This window comes from Frieseomelitta varia, unplaced genomic scaffold, assembly GCF_011392965.1.
Source record: "Frieseomelitta varia isolate USP_RPSP 00005682 unplaced genomic scaffold, Fvar_1.2 scaffold_739, whole genome shotgun sequence".
Lineage (NCBI taxonomy): Eukaryota > Metazoa > Arthropoda > Insecta > Hymenoptera > Apidae > Frieseomelitta > Frieseomelitta varia.
The window spans coordinates 173,464-199,746 of record NW_025110522.1 but is presented as its reverse complement, the minus strand read 5'-3'; the positions used below and the strand labels follow the sequence as shown (position 1 = coordinate 199,746).

General features: G+C 29.9%; 1 protein-coding gene across 1 annotated transcript in view; it reads left to right on the top strand.

The window, feature by feature from the left end:
* Nucleotides 1-203: 203 nt before the first annotated feature.
* The window catches only part of LOC122535577 (cyclic nucleotide-gated cation channel alpha-3-like), a gene marked incomplete at its 5' end in the record, with an annotated part of 194,577 nt that continues 168,497 nt past the window's right edge, over nt 204-26,283 (top strand). The window contains 6 exons of the mRNA XM_043667241.1: nt 204-481; nt 8,248-8,486; nt 12,333-12,547; nt 13,419-13,674; nt 14,731-14,985; nt 16,348-16,478. Coding sequence (XP_043523176.1) covers nt 204-481; nt 8,248-8,486; nt 12,333-12,547; nt 13,419-13,674; nt 14,731-14,985; nt 16,348-16,478 — 1,374 coding nt within the window. The remainder of the gene's footprint in view (nt 482-8,247; nt 8,487-12,332; nt 12,548-13,418; nt 13,675-14,730; nt 14,986-16,347; nt 16,479-26,283) is intronic.

The following is a 26,283-nucleotide window of genomic DNA, read 5'->3' as shown; positions in this document are numbered from 1 at the left end:
AGTAATCTTTGAAAAACGAAATAAATTGTAAAAATTTTTCTAATTATAATTGATAATTAATAAATAATAATTAATAATGTATATAATAATATATAACAATAAATTGTATAATAATTATTAAATAATAATTAATAATACATATATGTTAATAATTAATACTATAATCACAATTCTAAAAAGGAAATATCGTTTGTCGTTTGCAGTCATAATCACAGGAAGTGGCGGCGGGGGTAGAGACCGGTACAGCGGCGGTTCCGCCTCCGCTCTGAGCTGCGGGGGTGAGAAGTACCGCGAGGACAAGCAAGGGAGGATGTTCGATGGGAAGACGATGATCAGAAGGGAGAAAGAAGAGGACACGAAGAGCGCGGACAACGTGTCGAGGGGTGCGATACCTTCCAGGCAGAGTCTCTTGGAACTGGTCAGCAGTAAATGCATGAGCCGCCACACGCCTACGCATCATTATTATCATCAGCAACAGCAGGTCAGTACAATATACTCGTCGCTCGTTGCCAGTTCATCTATCATCGGAGAGAGTTTCATTCGTTGCCGCTAGTTGTTGCTTGTTACTAATTACGTTACAATGTACATACGTCTAATTCATTCTACATACGGGATCAATTTCGATGCGTGTTCCGTGAATGAGGATCAATTCAACAATCGTGTGGCTTCTCGTTCAGATCGAGAGTGTGTTAATTGATAATAAACTTCATGGTTTCTGACGGTTTAACAGTAGCGTGGTTTTTCGTTTCGATGTCGTGTTTAATTGATAATAATATTGTCAATCATTATGTTAATTGATTTATATTAATTATGGTTTATCTATATATTTAGATAATTTATATAATTTATATATTATATATATATTTATATAATTTATATATTATATATATATTTATATAATTTATATAATTAATATATTATATATATGTTAATATTTATATTATATATATATTTATATAATTTATATAATTTATATATTATATATATGTTAATATTTATATTATATATATTTATATAATTTATATAATTAATATATTATATATATGTTAATATTTATATTATATATATATATATTTATATAATTTATAAAATTAATATATTATATATATGTTAATATTTATATATTATATATATATATATTTATTAATTTTTGCTTATATTGCTTATATTGATTGATAATAAGCTTTATATTTTTTAAATAGTAAACTAAATTTAAAAATTTAAATAGTACTTCGTGTCAGTTTAATAATAGCGTGGCTTTTCATTGAGTTATGTGTTTAATAGTTTATATTGATTGATCGATAATATTGTTTAATAATAAACTTCGTGTCAATTTAGTAACAGTCTGGTTTTTCGTTAACAATGTATTTAACAGTTTGTATTAATTGATATTTAAACTATGTGTTTAATAGTTTGTACACTACTAATAATGTACTATACACTAGTGTACCTATTAATAGTAGTAACCATTAATAATTTGTAATATTTAAACATGTTTTTAGTAAACTTTGTGTGGAATTTAATAATAGTGTGATTTTTTTTTATTTAGATCGTGTGTTCAATAATTTATAATTAATTGATAATAAATTTTGTATTTTTAATAGTAGAGTTCGTGTCAGTTTAATAACAGAGTGTTTAACTCTCATTCGTTTCTTTTGTCAATTTGACACATTTTTCTTATGAAGTGTTATAATAATTTACAGCACGTACATATGTACAAGTAGAAAGACGAGGCTTTGTAACATTTATTTTTCTAACATATTTTTGACATTTCTGACAACAAGATATGTCGTCAGCGTTACAGATAATGATCGTTTTCACATTGAATTGCCTTCGAATCATTATATTACAATTATTCATTCAATTTATCATCTTTTCGAAGATGCGTATTCAAAGCAGCTCAAGCAAATGAATATCATTTCCTATGAGACGTAATTTTTATAAAATGTTCAACAAAAGCAATCAACAGACGCAATATACATTTCACGATAGGTTGATATTGGTATTGACAAAAAGAAAATTAATATAAAAATGACTAATTAATACTTTCTTTCTTTCCTTCAATGCTGCATAAAAATTCGATGCAACAGATATAAGTTGCAGAAGTTAATAAAAAATTTAAGTTATATTAATTCTAATAAAATTAATAAATTAATAAAATGAGTTGCAGAAGTTAATCAAAAATTTAAGGTATATTAATTTTAATAAAATTTAATAATATGAAATACACACGTTTTCTTACACAATACTTACGTTAACGCGATCTCCTCGAGAATAATATACTCAAAATTCGTTTATGAAAACATACTTGCGAATTTTCGTTGACGATCCTTTTTTTTATCTTTCTCATAAGACGTGAACGCGTGCAGAATCTGTTTATCGTGTCGATGGGAGAAATATCGCGAGAGCATTTGCTTCGAATAAACGCTCCATCGTCCGTTAGTGTTCCCGACACGCGGTATTCGCGATTTATTTGACGTTATGGGGGCCATTTATGCACACGCGACTAGATTGTACTCCTACATGAAAACACGTGCAACCGCAGCAGCGTTAAAACCACATGTATATTTGCAACTCGACGTGGGAAACAACTGCTCTAATGACAGCGGGCCGTGGAATTTATTTATTGTTTGATATTTACTCGTTTCCGGTCTAGTAATTAATAGTGCAGTTACGTGCTCGCTAATTACGTCGTAGGAATGATGTAGCTCGTTGAATTAAAGTTAAATTGAACTCGACATTTTCTTGAGTTTGTCCGATTTAATTTTCAGTTGATCAAACGTCAAAGACAATTGTGTTCTTTAGTAGTAAATATACCAATCATTATACAAATGTTAAATCACTGTCGTGGTTTTCACGTTGCTCGTGATTTGTTAATTTCTTCGTATTTGTTGTCGTTGATTAATTATTTTTTTTTTTTTTTTAATCTGTGTCTGCGTGTTGTTTTTCATTGCGTAACTGATTAGGATTTAGCATTATCTTTTAATGTCGAAAATTGTTAAAGAACGCTTTCATATTTCTGTTATTAATCTTTAATTTTCCGATATTTAAATCTGTGTCGTTTATTATAATTTTTATACATTTTTACAAATTTAAATATAATGTTGTTTGTGCATATATACAAATCATCTTGCATATAGACATCTTTTTAGACAAAAATATTGCTTTATAAATAAAGTAACAGTGGAAATTATTCAAACATTGGACGATCAATCAATAAAACACGATTATTTCTTTATATTTGGAAAATTAATTTCTGAATTAAATACTTTTATTCGAAATAACATTGTAATTGTTAATAAATTTCTTTTTTATATATTTCCAAGCTGATACGTTGCTTTTCTTTTAATTTAAATATTCCTATTTAGTTAGACATTTGTAAGTGAAGTACTAAAAATTATTTCAACAATAGAATATTTCTAAATATTTGTAATTATTTGTTTTTAGTAAAATTTTCAGTACAATTTAAATGATCCATACGTATCAAAATTGTTGAACAAAAATCTACTTCAGTAAACAGTACATTCAAGTCAAAGTTACATTCGTTGAACTCATTTTTAAACATTTTAAAAACAATTTTAAACTTGTGTAAAATTACGCATTGATTGTTTCATTAAAGAGTAATATATTAGTCTCAACCATATTTTTTCTTTATTAAGAAAATTCTTAATTACTTCTTACGTGATAAAGAAATCCCTGAAATACTTACTTTATCACGTTTAAATTAAAGGAACTTTACACTGGTATAAAATCTGAACTGAAAAGAAGGAATAATCCTGTCATGTTCCACCTTTTTTTTCTCGAGTTTCTTCGATGCAAATTCATTTCTATATTTAACGCGGCTGTTCATTAAAATTCTTTTGTTGAAAATGAAGCCCCGTCAATTCGAACATTTTCACTTTTGTCACATTGTACTCGGAGATCCTTCGAATCTCGGATTGACCTTTAGCTACGCGATTTCATTCGGATGCCTCGCCCGACCGTGTCATCTCCGTACTCTTTTTCCTTCCATTCTTTTCGAGCATCGTATTGTCTCTTAATTTCCTTCGCCAGTGCCATTGTGTCAACCAAGACGATCCCTCCATTGTCCGCACGAGAGTTACACAAAAAGCAGTGTCCAAGTCGGAATCTGGGTAATCACTGAGAGAAGAAACAATTTTCATTCCAAACGAGGAGCAGCGAGAGAAAAGGAAGAGGAGGAGAAAGGAGAAAGAAACGAGGGACAGAAGGAATGAATAAAAAAAAAAAAAAAAGGAAAAAAACGAAGAAGAATTTAAACAGAGAGACCTGACAAAAAGAAAGACACGACGGAAGTCCGCTCTTAATCAAATAAATTGTCTATATCAGCCTCTCGAAACGGCCACTCTAACTTTCCCTCGAGGAACCCATTTGACTTCGATCCCCTGGTTTCTCGGATTCGCTTTGTTTAAAACTGTTGGATCTTCGATCAATCGTTACGTACTGACCGTGCAGGGTCTTAAAGAACGAAACTGTGCTACTTATTGGAATTTCGAGCATCGAGGAACATGTATGTCAATCTCATATCGATGGGTCAGAAAAAAATATTGGCACGAGTTTCCTTCTTGGCGAGATCGTCGTGAAACTATCTGTTTGCGTTCACTACGTTCAAAAGTAACATGCACATAATGATAATGAGTTGTACGATAGTAATACGAGAGGTATAGAAATTTCAAGAGTGTCAAGAAAGTATCGACTTGCTTGCCATTTCAGATGCTTAACCTCTTGCGCTGGAATAACGTGCCACGCACGTCGAGAACTTTTTGTCCTAAAATTGCAATATTTTCGCAGTTTTAAGGATATTTAAGTATAACGAAACAAATGATAAGTTTGTTACTTCTCGATAATTTCTGTCCAGTGATATTATTATACCGACGAGTTCAAAGAGAAAGCGACGAATTATCGTGTACGGTTCGGTCACTCGTTACGGTCCGCAATCAATTGCCAGCGAAAGTGGTTAATGACGAGATTATTAGAAAAATGAAAGTACTGGAACGTTAGAAAATGATATCGCGTTAACATTCGGAAAATTATTATTATTATTGTTAATATTAAAATTAGTACTATTAAAAATGTCTTATATTTGATTCTCTCGAGTGTTTATATTACTTGTATCGTTATTGTATAATTTATTGAAAGTTGCTAGTGTGCATGTTACTTTTACATGTGGTAAGCAATCTATGGAAGCAGATTTTGTTAATGCATTATTCGTTTCACAAAAATATTGCGAGAGAACTAGATGTGGCAATACTTTTTCCATCCACTGGAAGATCTCTACGTGTTCATCTAATATAGGAAAATTATTTACATTACACCAGATTATGAGTAGATCACCCTTTGTCTGAATTATTTTTTATATTACGATAACTTACCAATAACTTTCCATTTGTTGATTATAATTTATAGATTATCCTTTGTATTCCTTGTTCATTTACAAATTTACAATTAAAATTTATAATTGTAATGAAATTACAATTTATAAAGACGATCCACAGTATTATCAGGTAGTACAACAATTAGTTCAATTTAAATTTCACCGATTTTTCAAGATTCAAAATTCACGAATCTTATATACATAGTGTTTCACAAAATTTATCACAAAACTCATACACTGGTCGACTATGTTCAGCTGTACTAAATTTAGTAATACTTTGACACGTCTATAAAATCTTGATGTTACGAAAATGAAAAGTAGAATCTGATGAAAAAGTGCTTCATTAGGAAAGAAAAGTAGGTACAAATACTTCTTGCAACTACTATATTATCCTGAGTAAAGAAAATTCTGAACCTACCAGAATGATTAAAATGATGAATTTATAATTTTTTATAAAAATTGTCTAATTTATTGTTTTGTAATATAAATCTGAACTAAGGAAAATAGAAAAATATAACTTTTGTCCCTTTTTGATTAATTTTGTCAGTATATATTTCTCTTATACACAGAAGGAAAATAGAAAAATATAATTTTTGTCCCTTTTTGATTAATTTCATCAGTATATATTTCTTTTATACAGAGAAGGAAAATAGAAAAATATAATTTTTGTTCCTTTTTGATTAATTTCATCAGTATATATTTCTTTTATACACAGAAGGAAAATAAAAAAATATAATTTTTGTCCCTTTCTGATTAATTATATCAGTATATATTTAACATCACTCTCATTTATCAACAGTTAAAGTAACAAATAAATGATTTAAATTTGTTAAAGTAACTAAATAATTTAAATTCCAGACGGTGCATTATCATTTTAAAGAAATGTCTATTAAATAATAGGAAAAGAAAGTGGTAATGAATTCTTGATGAAAACAAATATTTTACATACATTGCAATAATATGTTAAAGGTTTCAATTTCTACCTATTGCAAGATTACATTATCTTTCGCACAAAATGCTTTCAAATCAAACTTCTCACCATCGCCGTCCATTTTCTTGATTCATTACAGATCCGCTCGATCAATCACCGAACTGAATAATTTTCCAATTTCGACATCCACGCTCATTCCAACGTTACAAACTTTCATCTTCCCTAGCAAAAATGAGACTTATTCTGAGCAACAACTAAAACTCATCCATCATTGTCCAAACGTTCTTACCATTTATTTTTGTTAAATTTCACACGATTCTTCTCCACAAACATTCAGAATTCATACTCTGGGACTTCCTTCAGAGTTTCCTCCTTGACGTCTACATTTACATTTTGAAGAGATTTGCAAATGTAATGTAACACTAAGGATTTTACAATTCATGACATCAAACTTCCGCAATTGATCGCATCAGTGTTTCCAAAGGTTATTACAACTTTCGTACGATCTCCTTTTTTGATAGAAAATCCCCAAAAATCTGAATTATAACTAGGATTATAAATTTTGTTTTCATTTTGTTTGTAGAAGGATCATACTTTGATCAATTGCAGAATTAATTGTTATACGTGACGTACTAACTTTTAAATTCTGAATCTAACTTGGCTTATAGCAGCATTCAGAATCTGTTGAAAGTTTCTGTGAAAATGACGAAATCTATAAAAAAAAAAAAAACTGTAAATATTGAATATGTAGTCTTTTTTAAAGAATTGCTTCACCAAAGAATATTTTTTTAAGACTTGTAGCTAAATTTTTTTTGTCACGATTAATGTTTACAATACATTAGTGTATGTTTAGTTTAGTGTAGTTTTGTTTAGTATATGTTGTTTATAGTTATTTAATTAGACACAAATAACATATCCAGAAATTTTACTCGAATTATGAAAACTTTATATAATTTATATAATTACGAGAAATTTATATTTATCTAATTGATATTCAACATTTCAAAAAATAAGACTTTCTGCTATGAATTTATCTTCTACGAAAGGACAGCCTGAATGTAAATTTTAAAAAATAATTCTAATTTTCTATATTTTTTATGGCAAATCAGTATTTCCATAAATATTGAAACATACAAAATGTATTATACAAGGTGATGTATTATGTAAAACGTATAAAAATGTGTCGAAACAGAAAAAAATAAAACTTTTTCATTGAAACTTTCCATTTCGAGAAAATCGAGTTTGAAAATTCATCAACTATACTTAAATTTAGCCAATTCCATACCAAACACGTTGCAAATGATCGCGACGAGAATATTTATTAAAAAAGAGTAGAATAAAGATTTTTTCGTTTAAAGTGAAAGAAAATAAACTTTGAAAAATTATTTTAAGTGCACGCGTACCTGATCAATCTTCAAACTCGATTTTCTCGAAGACGAAAAAAATTTCATCGTACGTTTTTTTACTTATCTTTGCGCGTAGAGTAACCTTCTGCCGGTTATTCTTTCCTGTCACGTCTAGAATTAGAAATTTAAATTTTCAAATTCGTTTTTCTCGAAAACAAAGGCTTCAAAAATTTTATTCCTTCTCTTCGACATGCAGCCGCTGAACCACGAAATGACGGAACACCCTGTATATACGAATATCGAAAGTGCCTGCTTTAACATTCAACAGCGGAGAGTAAATTTCTGCTTATTAAATTAATTTATCTAATAATAATCACACTATCGAGATTTTATTTCTAATCACGAAGTCGAAGAAGGCTCGTGTGGATTGAAAAAAAACAAAGCAGATAAAAAAAAAAAAAAAAAAAGAAGCAAATTACGCGAGCATCCGATTATTATATAACATGTGTGTGCGCGTGTGCACGTTCGTAAAGTCGATGAAGGCGAACGTGTTGACAAATCCAGCAAATATGTTACAGGTGTATTCGGTGCCGCAGCGGTATTTCAGCTCGTCCCGCGACTCGCTTCAAGGGGCTTATGTGAATCGTGGCGCGAGTGAATTCGACCTAAGCCGCAAGCCGAAGAGGAGGGACCAGCTCAGGGGTAGATTCAAACTGCCGTACACGGTGGCGCTCACGCCTTCGCGCGACCAATCGCACCTGCACACCCCCGCATCCGTCAATCATCTGAGCCAGAGCAGCTGCAACGGCACCGAGACGTGAGTATCGGATATTTTTCGGCGATCGAGCTCCCAGCTCGTTATGAAATTATGCCCGTGTTGCGTTTGATACCGCAACGTAGTGTTGGTTTCCATTGGCGCGTGAGCGTTACATTGTAAACACATTGCTATTACATTGCTTCTTTTCTTCATTACGTATTTTTCTATTTTTAATTCAACTGAAGTTTAATAATTATGATTTAAACGAGGGTAAATGTTCCTTTAAAAGTATCAAATGATATATAATTTTATAATATTCTTCATTCAGTAATATTGTATTATTATAATATTCGTATTTTAAATAAATTTATATTTATTGTATTTAGATTTTAAATAAATTTATATTATTTATATATTATTTATATTTATATTACTTATATATTATATATTATTTATATATTATTTATATTTATATTACTTATATATTATATATTATTTATATATTATTTATATTTATAATACTTATATTTTAAATAAATTTATATTATTTATATATTATTTATATTTATAATACTTATATTTTAAATAAATTTATATTATAATATTTGTATTTTAAGTAAATTTATATTTATAATATTTATATTATATTATTATAATATTATTATATATTATTTTATATTATTATAATATTTTTATTTATATTATATTATTATAATATTTTTATTTATATTATATTATTATAATATTTTCTATTCAATAATTGCCAACTCCAACATTCACCATTCGAAGATGACATTAAATACCTTGTAGTTATCTAGATTTACAAAACATTTTTCTTCTTCTTGAATTTCTTTCAGTCAGACATGATCGTGATGATCGAATCATATTAAGCACAGTATATAACATTTTATACGAAATACTTTCCAATTTCTAGATTTTCACTTCTTAAATATCTTCCAATGTTGGCAAGTGTAATCGAATCTTATTAAACACAGTATTAATATATTGTATCAAATACCTTGCAAATTTCACCCTGGATTCATAAAATATTCGTCTAATTCTTCAATTTCTTTCAAGGTTGACAGATCGTGCTAGATCAGTGTCGACGTTCCGCACAATACACGTGATACACGTGATATCGTTATAAAAATATCCTGTAAATATTTAACCGCATACACGCGCACCAAGTTATGCGAGCTGAGTCAGTTAGGCGAAAGCCAAACAAACAGAAAGTTCTGTTGCTGCATTCGAGTCAAGTTCGTCCCGATATCGCACGTGACATGGCTGGGTTACGCGGAATCTATCCGCATCGACGTAAAATAGCGTTTACGTATCGTAAACCAGGTCTGTAATTTTTGTTGACCAGTATTCAGAGGGGCGTTGCGTTCGACGGCAGGAAGTGTACGATTCGATGGTAACCTGGGGCAGTAAATATCTAGTAACAAACGCTTACACAACGTGATAGTGTCGAATGCGCGCGCGTTGTAGGATGCAACGACCACGCGAGTTAAATTGTGAACTGAAACGATCAGGATACGGTAATACTAGCAACATGGATTATGTCGCAAATACGGCTATTTTTTTTTTTTTTTTAATGTATAAAAGACCAACCTGTATTTTTCGGATAGGTACTACGATAGCTCCGGTCATATGTTGCCAATATCACTATCGATGGTTTTTTCTATTTTCTTATTTATTTTTTACTTTATATTTATGTTTATATATATACTATATATTTTATGTTTATATATATATATATTATATATATTTTATATTTATATTTATATTTATATTTATATTAAATTATATTTTATATTTATATATATATATTATATATTTTATATTTATATTAATATCATACACGTACGTACGTCTTTAACGATTTTAATATCATATACGTACGTACGTCTTATATACATTTTATATTTACATTTCATATTTATTTTCAGCATTTACAATCAGTATTGTCGTCAGCTATTAGATATATTTAAAATTTCCCGCGGAGAGTTTACTTTAATTCCCCCCCCCCTCCCCCTGCTTAATTTCGCGTTGAAATTTTTAATTTTCAAAATTTCGAATTTCTCTGCGACCCCGAAGATCTAAATTCGCTTTCAGCCTTTAGTCAGATAAATGCAATCTTTCACAACTTCTTTCTTTTTATCATCTGCGTTTTAAATTAATTTGTAAATATATTTTTTGTAATGCAAAAATTTTGACATGCAATACCAAATTCTGATATCAATCGTGTAGAATAGGTGACATTTTTACGTGAGATATTCTAATTAATTGCACGTGCATGATACTGATAATTATGATAATAATATAATATTTTATTGTCATTGGATGATAATAACAAGATATCACAGAGATAAAACACGATGTGGTCGTATTTAAAAATTGCCAAAAATTAGCATGAAAGAACATGTACTAATCACCAAAATTAAAAAATTTCTTCTTTGCAACGAATGATAAACGTACCTTTTGTTGTTACTACAATCTTCAATCTACAATCTTCAAATTGATGCACACGTAGGTTTTCATTTATAAATGCTTATACACAGAAGAGAATTGTATAATAAGACGAAGCAATAAATTCCAACATACTATATTAGATTGAATTAGATTAAATTATATTAATTGGAAAATTAATATTAAAATTAAATTATATTATCAAATACGAAGTTTGCTTTGGAAGAATTCTTGTCCATAAAAATTCTTTTTATAATTTTTATCCAAGCTCCCTCGGCATTATATAATGAAATCGCTTCTTTCATTTCGGAAACAGCATTATACTTCTATCATTATACCGTCTCATACAATAGCCCGTTAAGACTCTCCCAGACGATATTAAGGTCACAAGATCTTGCTACTACACTATTTGAAAATTATTTTTATCTACCCCATCCATGTATGTCTCTATAATCTGACTATAAAATACATTTATTTTCGATGATGGAAAAGATGAGAAAGGCAAATATTATTTGCCTCAAAAAGTAATATTTTCTGTGATTGCAGAATAATTGATTATTAAATAATCAATTTATTAAATCAAATTTAATAAATCTGTTTCATTATTAAATCAGTTTATTAAATCTTTTTAAATAAAACTACTGAGGATTTTGTATTATGTTGCAATGACTGAATTTGTCGTTGATGTGAAATAATAATACATAAATGAATTAAAAATATAATCACAAAAATATACAAATTACTAATATACAAATTATTAATTACAAATAATCAATGAAAAGGAAAAATACTTGAATTTAAATCTTAAAAATTCTAGTGCTTTTAATTATATATACTATATTAATACATACTATATTAATACATACTATATACCATATTAATTATATATACTATAGCTACATACAACTATACTCAGGTTGTAATTAGATTTGATGATGATATATTGGATCACACCAATAACATATACTTCAGATACTTTACATATTAATTCTTAATCTTGCACAAATGTATGAAACTCCACAATCAATATTAATACACATTTATATCTACAATAGTTATAAATATTTAAAGAGTTTCCTAACAAAGCACAATCTCAAATTATTACAATTATACACTATCAAGTAATAGAAAATTTCATACACATGAAGAGACTAAATTAATTAATGATGTAATAAATGTACAATAGAAAATAACAGAACAGTTATATAACAGAATATACTTGGACTAAATTAATTAACATACATATTAGCTGGTGTCCATTATGTTTCATGTATCTGACATCAAAATGTATCACGTGTAATGCATACGTAAAAAGATCAGTGGCTAAGGAGGAACAAAGCAATAAAGAAGTATTGACAATAAATGGCGAACGTATTTGTTACCTGTACGACGTTTCTGTAGCCTTTCATAAGTCGTTGTGTCGTTGCTTCTTTGCAGGAGATATACGGTCCAGCAGCAACAGCAACAACGCGGTAGCAGAGGCTATCCTGGACAAGCGGGAACAAAGGGTTTTCGTACGGGTGCTCCTAATTGGTCCTTCATCTTCGATCCCGCGGGACGTCTCTGTTATTACTGGTCGATGGTGGTCTCCCTTGCCTTTCTCTACAACTTCTGGGTCATCATCTACAGGTTCGCCTTCCAAGAGATAAACGGTTAGTCCTTTTTCCTCTTGCGAGTCAGTCACATTGTCTGAATTGAATGTGAACCTTTTATTTTACAAAAAAGGGGGTGGAAAGAGATGTACTTTGTCAAGGCGAATCTCCCTTGTTAATGAAGAGATTGACCCAGCCTGCTGGTAGTTCAATTCAGCCTCTTTATTTCATTGCCAGGAAACAAATGTTTTGTTTGTGTCCAGGAAGACGACACAAGTAGTGCTAAATTTAGCTTCACTTTTAAGATTTTTAAAATTTTGCTTTTCAACTTATGAAGTTGAGCAAAACGCTTCTGAATAGTTCAATTGTCCGTAGTTCCTTTAGTGTAGGTTTTCAAATATGGAGGTAATATTTTTTACGTGTAATTCGAAGTCATTGTTTGTAATATTAAAAAATGCAATATTTCTTCTTAGCAGTGTCATTAATTTGAATTATACATTAGCATAGAATGGGTTTTATTCTTGCATTCAACAATACAATTTGAACCTTGTATATTAGTAAATTTATTAATTTGTACACTTCTGTCAGATAGGTTAAACACTTTAAAAAATCAATAGTAATATACTATTTTGAATAGAAGAGATAATATTTTAATGAAGAAATATTTGCTACATTTGCTACAATAAAAAGAAAGACAATAAAATGTTATGCATTTAGTATAAATAATCGTAGTCATAATTTGCGTTTACTCACTTGTCTCCTTTACAATCCAACTGTGTCTTTAATCACTCCAAAATTTAAATACCACGTTTGATTGATCAAAAAAAAAAAAAAAAAAAAAAACAAAAAGAAGAAACTAGTATTAGAATTTTAAAATTTGATCGTTCGAAAGTGCATGTTATATCTATAAGAGAAATTTTTTGTTATCTAGGGGAAACGCGTTGGGTGTGGTTCTGCTTGGATTACTTCTCCGATTTTTTATACGTACTGGACATAGTATTTCACATTCGAACGGGATACTTAGAGGACGGTGTCTTACAAACAGACGCGACGAAGCTGCGAAATCACTACACAAACAGTACTACGTTTTACATGGACATCCTGTGCCTGCTGCCTCTCGACTTTTTATACTTATCTATAGGATTCAACAGTATACTTCGAAGTTTTAGGCTCGTAAAAATATATCGGTGAGTGTGACTTGAATCTCTCACTGAATTGAGCCAAGTTATGCAGAATACGAACTACATATATTAGACCAATTAATTGAGTAAATCTACTTTGAAGATTTTGAATTTAAAAAAAGAATTGTAATCAACAAATAGCTAATTTTCTTCTCTATTCTATCTGGCGATTTTTCGTTTATGTAACAGAAGTTTAGATTCAAGTAAATGAACTCAACCAGCGAGAATTCGTTCAATTGGACGTTATCCAAAGTTTGATTGAAAATAAAACGTAAAATTCATATATACAAGTGGAGTTCTATTGTATTTCTAATTGAATTGTATTGTATTGTATTTGAATTCTAATTGAATTCTATTGTATTGTATTTCTAATTTTATTTTATTTTATAAAGTTTTTTTAATTTATAATGACTGATACAGACGATAGAATTCTAATATACGCTATAATAGTACAATGAATAGACAAGTTTAGAATGGAACTATAACTTAGCTAACTAGTGTTAAGAGTTACAAACTTGCTTTATAAATTGGTAAATCTTTGCAAAATAAAAATCACCAATTTGTGACGTCTTTATTGTGTTCAATTAATTTTTTTTTATTTTAAGGGTTCGTACTTTCTGCAAAACTTGGCCCAATTATCAACTTATATAATATTATAATACATTACAACTGTATTAATGTATAATATTCTACACAATATTAAGTATTCAATGATAGACCATATTAATACTATATATATATATATTCTTTAGTGTCAATTCCACTAATATAATATTAATATATAATATCATATGAATTATTAATAATAATCATGTTATATTATAATACTTTAATCATACTGTGATACTAATATACATATGAATATAAATTGGGTGTTCTGCAAGGAAAGCAACAAAGTTTGATAGCTTGACCATAACAATAGTATAACATATTGTATCTCATTATTATTATTGTGTGTATATATATATATATATATATATATATATATATATATATATATATATAGTATTAATATGGTATATATATATATCGTACATAATATAAAATTTATATTTCAAACAGGTTCTGGGCGTTCATGGACAGAACCGAGCGACATACCAACTATCCGAATTTATTCCGCTCCACATCCTTGATACATTATTTACTGGTGATCTTTCACTGGAACGGGTGCCTCTATCACATTATTTATAAGAACAACGGCTTCGGCAGTAAGAACTGGGTATTCAGCGACTCGGAGACCGCGGACGTTGTGAAACAATATTTGCAGAGCTACTACTGGTGCACGCTGGCCCTCACCACCATCGGCGATCTCCCCAGGTAATTTCATTTCCCGTCTTCCGTAATTCGTTGCATTGTTTCCGTTCGCTCTTCGTTCCGCGGGATAATCAGAAGAAGTTTTGATAGAATCTCGAACGTAATAACGGGTGAATAACAAGTTTGTCGTGCAATTAAAATTGCTACGAGAGACATGATAATTTCATTCAGTTGCCGACGCTTTGATTCCTTGCATAGTGGCTTGCAGAGTAATTTCATTCGTTTCTCCACGAAATTGAAAGTGAAATTGTCGAAGCGCGTGCACGCTTTCTTCTTCTTAATTTTATTTCTTTGTTTCTTTTTGACTTCATTCGTCTGTTTCTTCTTCTTCTTCTTCACTTGATTTATTTTTATTTGTTTAATTTCTTGAATTTTGCTAATATATATTTTTTTCTTTTTGGCGAAGAGCGTTTCATATGTTATACTTTAGAGTATATTATATCAATGACATTGATATTTTGTGTATGTCTCGTTAATGAAATTGTAGTTTAGATAAAAGAATTCCTTGAGTAGCCTAATGCTGCTGAATACAATAGAGTTATTAATAATAGTAATTATTATTGTACAGAATATAATTCATATATAATTCATAATATATAATATGTAAAATTAATAGAATTATATTAACTAAAAATAATATAATATATAATATATAAAATTACTAGAATTATATCAACTAAAAATGATGTAATATATAATATGTAAAATTAATAGAATTATATTAACAATATAAATGAGAAAATAATTGTAATAAAATTAAGTAACTTCAAAGCTAGTCACTCACTGATACAATTAGATAAAATTTTAAAATATGTATTTTATTATAAAATATAGAATAAGAATTTTAAATTTTAAAAGTTTAAAATATAGTGTAAGAAATCATAAGAACTCATTTATTTAAATACGTACTCTAAGAAGTTTTAAAAAAATAGAAATTGTTGGAATATTTTCAATATTTTTATTACTTTTATTTTTTTTACGTGTGTAGATTCGTAAAATCAGTTACGAAAATTAAAGTAAATGGTTAATAAGTACTGAAAACTCCGAAATTGTACTCTTACGAAGGAAGCGTAACACAATTAGAAAAATCATCACTATATATAAAATATATAAAAATTATACATATATATATATATATATAAAATATAACATATAAATATTCTTAATTTGTGCGACACTAAATACTTCTCATTATGAATTTTATCTTGGAACTTAATCATCGTGAACAAATCCATATTGGCAGGCTGAGAATGTGTACAACTTCATTTCTAACGAAAATTAACCATTTCCTTCGTAATACTCGTACGAAACGTTCATCACGTGTTCAACAAATCAACAATTTTCCATTTGCCATTTCATTTGCAGACCGAGAAGCAAGGGCGAGTATTTGTTTGTGATAGCTCAGCTGCTGTTTGGTCTGCTGCTGTTCGCCACGGTGCTCGGACACGTGGCCAACATCGTAACATCCGTCAGCGCGGCCAGGAAGGAATTCCAGGGTGAGTGAAAAGCAGACGCAATTATTCCTCTTATTTTCGTATTTTTCGACTGTCAAAAATATCGCGCATCTACGATTTTTTAACGGTGTCGGTCGCGATTCTATTATTTCGTTCTGCGCAAACGTTCGTAAACAGCGTCCAGACGTCAGCTGTCAGGCAAACTTCGGTGAAAATTCGTTTCACTTCCGCTTCGTGTAATGACAAACTATTTTTTGAGAAATAAAAATCAAGACATACTTCATAAATATGATATTTCTTTTTCAATCGTTCGAGAAAAATCGTTTCGGAGGCGAAGTTTGAAGGTTTGCTTGTAGATGAAGACATTCCGGAGACATTCAAGGTTTTCTTTTTTAAATGGAATCTTGTATTTATGGTTTTTTTATACGCCAATCGATTTTATTTTTTATAAAAAAAAGTTTATTTTAACTTTAGTTTCATAAAATCTGCGCAGTATGGACAGAAAAATACTATCCCTGCGTTTCCTCATCTTTCATGCATAAATTTTACAAAATTAAAGTTGCAATACTTTCTCGGCATAAGTAGGCTAATGTCATTTTTGACAAATGTATCGATTGACGTATAAAAATATATAGGATTCTATTTGAGAAAAGTTAGACTGATTTTTAAATCTCAAAAATTTCTCCAACTGCAAACGAATTACTCCCCTCTCGAAATATAAAAAGATTTTTTAAAATAGTTTTTCGAACAAGAAATAATTTAGAAGCCAATTTATAAATTAAAACGGGGCATCATGTATACGACTAGGAAATTAATTTTATTATAATGACTAGAAAATTAATTTTAAATTTGCAATTGTACTTTTGAATGCAAGAACAGCCTCAGAATGCTTAATTAGATTCTATTTTTCCCCTGAAATTTATTATCTTTAAAACTGATGGTGTTCCGCGGAAATTTGTGAAAAAATTAGCGTTTCATACTTTCAAGTGAAACATTAGTCAACCCGAGTGTAGTGTGATTTACGCACTACTTTACTGAAATTCTCGCTAATATATTACGCAAATGTTACATAAAACGTTTTGAAGAATATTGCAGATTAATTATGACTATGTTAGCCAAATATGAAACAGATCTACAGATCTATAAAAATTACAAAATATACAATGGTAATATCCTATTACGTTGGTTACTAATTTTTTATTAAATATATGTAACAGATATCTTCTTGTATATAACATACTTCCATGCACATATATCTCTGCATTCTATAATAAAATATTCTCTATATATATTTATGTATTTCCACGCACATGCCCAAGGTCACTTAAAAAATCAATATAGCGTAAAAGTGTCTCACACGACGCGTTGATGAAAAGCTTCCGCGAGTGTTCAAACACTTTCAAACACACTGGTGACGGCAATCTTACCTGCAGATCTTCATACTCGTGCAAATAAATTCGCACGCAGTTTCTAAAAAGGGAAAAAGGAGAAGCTCGTCAAACGCCCGTCGAACATTCGCGTTTCAAATTTTCCAGGAACGAGCCTAATGACGTTTGCCCGGCGAAAATCCGATAATCCCGAACATTTCGCGCGAACGCAGATTAGAATGCAGAGTGGCCGGCGATAACGAACTTGGCAGAAACTCTCCGAATAGCCACGACCGAACTGATACGTCCACCGGGCCATAAATAATTTTATATTCAATTAAAACGGCCGGCGAGGGGTGCACGTCATTTCGCGGCGCTCACCTGCGGTTCGTTTTAATCCAGCCGCCGCAGTTTTGCCGCATTCGCTGTACTCCTCCCGAGTTAACCACTCTGTTCGTTTTCCCCCACCCCGCTTCGTTCGCATAGCTCGCTGCTTTCGTTTCAAATGAAAACTAATGGGGGCGGGGGGAAAAAAAAGAAAAAGAAAAACAGGCTTTGAAATAGTTCAAACAGTTTCAAATGGGAAACGTGTTTTCCTCTTGCGCTGGAAACGACGTGCCACGTGCGACTTTCCTTTTTTTGTCCCAAAATTGCAATATTTTCGCAGTTTTAAGTATATTTCAGTATAACGAAACAAATGATAAGTTTGTTACCTCGCGATAATTTCTGTCCAGTGATATTATTATACCGACGAGTTCAAAGAGAAAGCGACGAATTATCGTGTACGGTTCGGTCGCTCGTTACGGTCCGCAATCAGTTGCCAGCGCAAGTGGTTAATGACGAGATTATTAGAAAAATGACAAAGTACTGGAACGTTAGATAATGATATCGCGTTAACATTCGGAAAATTATTATTATTATTGTTAATATTAAAATCAGTACTATTAAAAATGTCTTACATTTGATTCTCTCGAGTGTTTATATTACTTGTATCGTTATTGTATAATTTATTGAAAGTTGCTAGTGTGCATGTTACTTTTACATGTGGTAAGCAATCTATGGAAGCAGATTTTATTAATGCATTATTCGGTTTCACAAAAATATTGCGAGAGAACTAGATGTGGCAATACTTTTTCGATCCACTGGAGGATCTCTACGTGTTCATCTAATGTAGGAAAATTATTTACATTACACCAGATTATGAGTTGATCACCCTTTGTCTCAATTATTTTTTTATATTACGGTAACTTACCAATAACTTTCCATTTGTTGATTATAATTTATAGATTATCCTTTGTATTCCTTGTTCATTTACAAATTTACAATTAAAATTTGTAATTGTAATGAAATTACAATTTATAAAGACGATGCACAGTATTATCAGGTAGTACAACAATTAGTTCAATTTAAATTTCACCGATTTTTCAAGATTCAAAATTCATGAATCTTATATACATAGTGTTTCACAGAATTTATCATAAAACTCATACACCGATCGATTAGGTTCAACTGTACTAAATTTAGTAATACTTTGACACGTTTACAAAATCTTGATGTTACGATAATGAAAAGTAGAATCTGATGAAAAAGTGTTCATTAAGAAAGAAGAGCAGGTACAAATACTTCTTGCAATTACTATATTATCCTGAGTAAAGAAAATTCTGAACCTACCAGAATGATTAAATTTATAATGATTAATTTATAATTTTTTATAAGAAATTGTCACTTGTCATATATCTAATTTATTGTTTTGTGATATAAATCTGAACATTACACCAGATTATGAGTAGATCACTCTTTGTCTGAATTATTTTTTTATATTACGGTAACTTACCAATAACTTCCCATTTGTCGATTATAATTTATAAATTATCCTTTGTATTCTTTGTTGATTGACTTGTCACTCGTTATGGTCCGCAATCAGTTATCAGCGCAAGTGGGTTGTTAGAATTTTTTTTTTTCTTTTTCATTATCGAAAGTGACTGGGCGATAATTACAAGCGACACGTGTGAATGTGTTTGAATACTTTGTGAGATTTGTTTCGTGAATATACATCACGTTTCACGAACGTCATAACGAGAGACGACTCTATTGAGCGAGTTTTGAAATGTATATATATGTTTAAAAATGTGCATATAAGTTACAAGATATTTCGCATGAACGACGAAAGATTGTTATTTAATTGATTTTATTTAAACTGTTGCAATTAGTATGAGTAATGAGATCGAACTTGTTTCGAAGCGCGAAGCCGCTATTTTCGAATCGGTCATTTTATTCCATGATTTTTTGACTCTCTATAGCCAGAATCTCATTTACTGGTTACATTTTGCAGCTTTAAATTTGACAGTCGTGAGTTTATTCCTTTTACATCGTCCAACAAGTGGGAAGATAACGATAGTCTTTTTTCCTCGAAAATTATACAAATTAAACACACGTGAAAATGTTAGAGAACTCTTCGTAACTAGATCTACCACCATTTTAAAGACTGAAATTATCAGAAATCGTGTTTCTCTCGTACCATTTTATTTAACGTTAACTATCGAATATTACTAAATAAGAAAAATTCAAGAAATCCTAATCCATTTTGTTCCAACTTCAATAATCAAAAAAAAAAAAAAGAAAGAAAAAAGTTTTAAAGGGCTCGTTGTAAAGAAAAAAATTTCAATTTCCTCAAGATCACAGCAATATAGTCGCGAGAAGGATTTCTTCGATGTGTTTCAATTTTGATAAATTTCTACCGAAAGACTGTCCTCGCTGTTTCCACCTTGTATACGTTGCAAAAAAATCATTTCTAGAAAAAAGACAAATTCACGATCGGAAGTGTCGTCGAACGACCCTCTCCTTGGAAACCTATTATCATCAGTTTGAATTGTTGACGAATTTTTCACTGTCACTGGGCCAGTTAGGCTCTTCATTTTCCATCCACCTGGCGAGATAGCCAGTGAGGTCTGCGAACGCGACAGCGCGTTCTTAATTATAAAACTCGACTGCTGTTCCTGGCGCGCTTACCCTCGAGAGATTACGCCCGGGCTTTCACGAGCCTGATTGCGCTGAATGGTTAACAGAGACACGATGAAATTTGCAAACTACACTTTCGTTCGGATAGGGGAGCGTGTTGCCTCGTGTTACGTTCTACAAGGGAGGATGCCTCGGTTAAATCGAAGTAAACGGTGCAGCCTGACAACGCGGAATAGCAGTTTCGCGAGCATTCCTGCCCGCTAGAGAGCTCTAATGCCGCCGCACGTTGTCATTCCCAGCGACCAATATCGCGGTTAATATCGTTCCTGTGTTGCCAACCAAATTTTCGTGTATTTATAGTCCTTTTTTGCAATTTCAGAAATTTGTTACGAAGGCAAATGAAAAGACAGACGAGTGGAAATTATTACAAAATGAGAGTTCTGTTTTTTTTTTTTTTTTTGTCTCATTTAATACACCGTTAGTTGCATTAAATGAGGTAAGAGAGAAAACTTAAACATACAAGTCTTTTTCCTGTAATAATTTTCACTCATCTGCCGTTTCATTTGCCTTTGTAACAAATCTTTGAAGTTGTAAAGAGACCTTATGGACACTCTGTATCTCTCGGCTGTTTCATTTGTTCCACTTGGTTAAATACATCCACCGCATTGGAGATTCAGGAAACTATGAATAGAAACTGATAGTACTTGGAACCTAGAGCATACGAGTCGAAGGAACAAAATGGTTTTCACTCGACAGAAACTTTATTTTCGATTAGGTACGCTTGAATAGTCACGTGCAAAAATAAGCGAGAAATAAGTGAGAAACGATTTTTTCATTTTCGAGAAATTGGAACTTTGAATATGTTTCGTTGGAAATTGCCTCGACGCAGGTTGATAAATTTTCAAACTCCATTCTCTCGAAAGCGTTCTACAAAAAAAAAAAAATTTCAATCTGCGTTCTTTGCTTCGAGTAATCTCCTGCTTAATTGCTCTTTTCTTTCTTGTCTGAAATTAGCTCGAGAATGCTTGATAAATTTTCAAACGCAATTTTCTCGAAAGGAAATTTCCTTCTTTGTTTTCTCGACTCGTCTTTTCACGTGTAGCTACTTGTTACATTGTTTTAACACATCCCGTCTCACGTGTGCATAATTATTTTTTCGAAATTCACCTTCAAACAATAAATCATAATCACTTCAGTCAATATTAATAAAAAAAAAAAAAAACTTCGTATTTTCACCGAAAACAATCAGACCTGCACCTTCCTCGCCACTTTTACTCTCCACCACAATTTCAATCGAACCCGCGAACATCCATCTTGAGGAAACTTCCCGTTTTCACGGAGAATGGTCGTAGGTGTAATTTCCCCGGGCAGATTAAATCCTCTGGAAGTAATTTCCGACGTATTAAAAGAAGAAAAGAGAGAGAGAGAAATCCACTCTTATCAGGATGCAAACGGTATGGATAAACGACGAAAATGGCCGACTGACACGTGGTAATAGATTGTCCGCTTTTTACGCCGAGACGGTCGTTGATGAATCGCCAGCATTAACTATACTCGCGACATGGAACGAGGAGGGGCGCAAGAACAGACGCGCGCCCCCTTGATGCAGCCCCGATGAAACGTCAACAGAGAGACAAAAATGGACACAGTCGCCGTGAGATTCGCTGGCCACGATCATTACGAAATACAGATTGCCCAATCTTTGTTTCCCCCCTTTCCCCCCATCGGTGTAAAAACGCATTAAGCAGGCGTAGGGAGCACGAAAAACAACATTTGTCGTAATTGCAGCTTCTGCCTCGTTCACCAGTGGCCACTCCGAGGGCTGGTCATTTATACGATCCAGTGATAATACCGAACCGGTTGCAATCATTGAGAAGAACGAACCATTGTTCGATGTTTTTCTTTTTCTTTTTTTTTTTTTTTTTGTTTTTGGCGACGAGAATTTTTTTCCAGACTGCTTGGACAATTCTTGAAGATCGAGATACTATAAGGTGACTTGTCTACAGTCAACTGTAGAATTTAATATTGAAAATCCGTCACGGTGGTATGTAATTAAAAAAACGAGTAATGACGAGTGTAGTTGCTATGATAAATTTTACGAAAAAGGTAAAGCAAAACGAGGAAGGATTATATGTTTTACTCGATAAGTTAATAATTCATTGTTGAGAAGATTGTTGCTGTTGAAAAACTTGAAAATTGTCAAGAAATAATTAAATTCATAGTTTTGTCAAAAAATAAAAATAAAATTCATAGAGAAATTAAATTATTGCTATTAAAAATTTAAAGAAATAGTAAAATTCATAGACTTATCAAAAATAATAAAATTCATAGACTTGTCAGAAATAATAATATTCATAGAGAAATTAAATTATTGCTACTGAAAACTTAAAAATTGTCAGAAAAATAATAAAATTCATAGACTTGTCAAAACTAATAATATTCATAGAGAAATTAAATTATTGCTATTGAAAATTTAAAAATTGTCAAGAAATAATAAAATTCATAGACTTGTCAAAACTAATAATATTCATAGAGAAATTAAATTATTGCTATTGAAAACTTAAAAATTGTCAAAAAAATAATAAAATTCATAGACTTGTCAAAAATAATAATATTCATAGAGAAATTAAATTATTGCTATTGAAAACTTAAAAATTGTCAAAAAAATAATAAAATTCCTAGACTTGTCAAAAATAATAATATTCATAAAGAAATTAAATTATTGCTATTGAAAATTTAAAAATTGTCAAAAAAAATAATAAAATTCCTAGACTTGTCAAAAATAATAATATTTGTAGAGAAATTAAATTATTGCTAAAACTTAAAAAAACTTAAAAATTGTCAAAAAAGTAAAGTAAGTTATTTTTCAAAGCATGGTACTATACCAAGTGGCACTTTTTGTGAGTTCAAACTATTTTTTTTTAAAAATACACAGCAGTTTTATTGATAATATAAAGGACACCATGCCATCAAGTGACATTTTTATTACCCCTTATTGAAATTTCGAGTTTTTAAAGTAAATGACAGTTTTTTTTATTTTACACGACGAATGTGTACGTCGAAACCGCTTCGAAATAAAGTTTCGGATTGACGTGTATACGCAGGTTAATAGTTTGAACACTGTTGGAATAACTATACAATAAATCTGGGCTGATTTTATTTATTGAACTATGGAATATCTTGAACAAGAATATTTTTGCATTTTCGTCTAAATCTAAGCCTAATATTCAAATAATATTTAATAAAATAGCGAAAGGAAATCGAAAGCACATGAAACTTTCAGGGCTTCGTTGTAGAGGGCAGGCTTTAGTCTTCCACATCCATTGTAAATTCACTCGCCAAAAGAATTTTTTCAACGTTTTCATCTACTATACTATTTATAGCATATTTGAGAAGAAAAGTGCCCTCGCTTTTTTACACCGCTGCGTGATGTAAGAATATCTTGGAACAAAGTGAGCGATACATTTTTGAAAGTAGTGGCTACAAGCTTTAGAACGGGCTCAAGTTCATTGTTGTGTAATTGCTTTTTATAAAATTATGACAGTTTCAATGTGCAGCGTCCGAATATTAATAAAAGTCATTAGATAGAAGTATTTTGTCTTGTTGCACGAGACCCGGGGAGAATTGGTTTTCATTGTTCCTTTCGAGAATTTTCTCTTTTCCCTCTGCCGGTGACAACTTTCTAAGACACGACGTAACCATAATTACTGTGTAATTAAATCCATTCGCGAAAGTAAGAAACTTTTTTTTCTCGTTTAAACCGTAACTTTCGTCATTCTGAAGGAGGATCGTTTAATCGATATACGCTCTTTCGCTTCAAAATTGAAGTTTCTGTCTTCCGTCTGTAAGAATGATCTACATAAGACATCTTAGGTCGCAAAGTTACCTCGGAGAAGTTCATTACGGGTTATGGATAATTTTCTGAAAAAAAGACCAGATTTTTTCTTGTAATTACAATAGAATAATAAATTACTATCGTAATTTGTTTGATAGAATTACATTTACACAGCATTTTCAATTATACAACATAAAAGAATGTACAATATTAAATATTTAAATTAAATGTACAAAGTTAAATTAAAATTTAATTAGATTAAATTAAAATAAAACAGTATATTAGAATTGGATTAAAATAAAATAATTATTAAATTAAAATAAGACAATATGTTAGAATTGGATTAAAATAAAATAATTACTAAATTAAAATAAAATTAAATTAAAATAAAACAGTATATTAGAATTGGATTAAAATAAAATAATTATTAAATTAAAATAAAATGAAATTAAAATATTAAATTAAAATAAAACAGTATATTAGAATTGGATTAAAATAAAATAATTATTAAATTAAAATAAAATGAAATTAAAATATTAAATTAAAATAAAACAGTATATTAGAATTGGATTAAAATAAAATAATTATTAAATTAAAATAAAATGAAATTAAAATATTAAATTAAAATAAAACAGTATATTAGAATTGGATTAAAATAAAATAATTATTAAATTAAAATAAAATGAAATTAAAATATTAAATTAAAATAAAACAGTATGTCAGAATTTGATTAAAATAAAATAATTATTAATTTAAAATAAAATTAAATTAAAATAAAACAATGTATTAGAATTGGATTAAAATGAAATAATTATTAAATTTAAATTAAATTAAATTGAAATATTAAATTAAAATAAAACAATATATTAGAATTGGATTAAAGTAAAATAATTATTAAATTTAAAAAAATTAAATTAATTAATTAAAATTAAATAAAATAAATAAATAAATTAAAATTAAATAAAATAAATAAATAAATTAAAATTAAATAAAATTAAATAAATAAATTAAAATTAAATTAAATTTAATTAATTAATTAAAATTAAATTAAATTAAATTAATTAATTAAAATTAAATTAAATTAAATAAATAAATTAAAATAAAATAAAATTAAAATATTAAATTAAAATAAAACAGTTATTAGAATTGGATTAAGTATAGGATAAAATTGATTCAAAATCAAATGATATTTATATAATCTTTTCACACGTTTTCAATTCATTTCTCAAACAAAAAAGGATGTTCGATGATCTGGTACCTTTGGCTTGATTCGCAATTCTTTTTCCTCTCACCATTTTATTGATCTTTGAATATTAGATAAAAATTCATATTTTCACGCGATATTTAAAATTCAATAAATCGTTCTGAAGGGTCAAAGAGAAAGTTCATTCTTCAAATCCATTTGCAGAAAATGTTTTTTCACTGTTTTTGAATACTACACTATTTATAGCATTTTTGAGAAGAAAAAGCGTCCTGCTGCTTTCTCCTACACCATGATGTAGAACATCTTGAAACAAAGTGAATTGTGCATAATTCAGAATATCCATTTTGAAGGTTTGAAACTAACTCGAACAATTATTCATTGTGATACGAAATATGAGCAACTGTGTGTATCATATGATTAAATAAAAATTATTTGATAACATTTCTGATGTTCAATTTCGAAAAAGAGAAACAAAAAGAAACA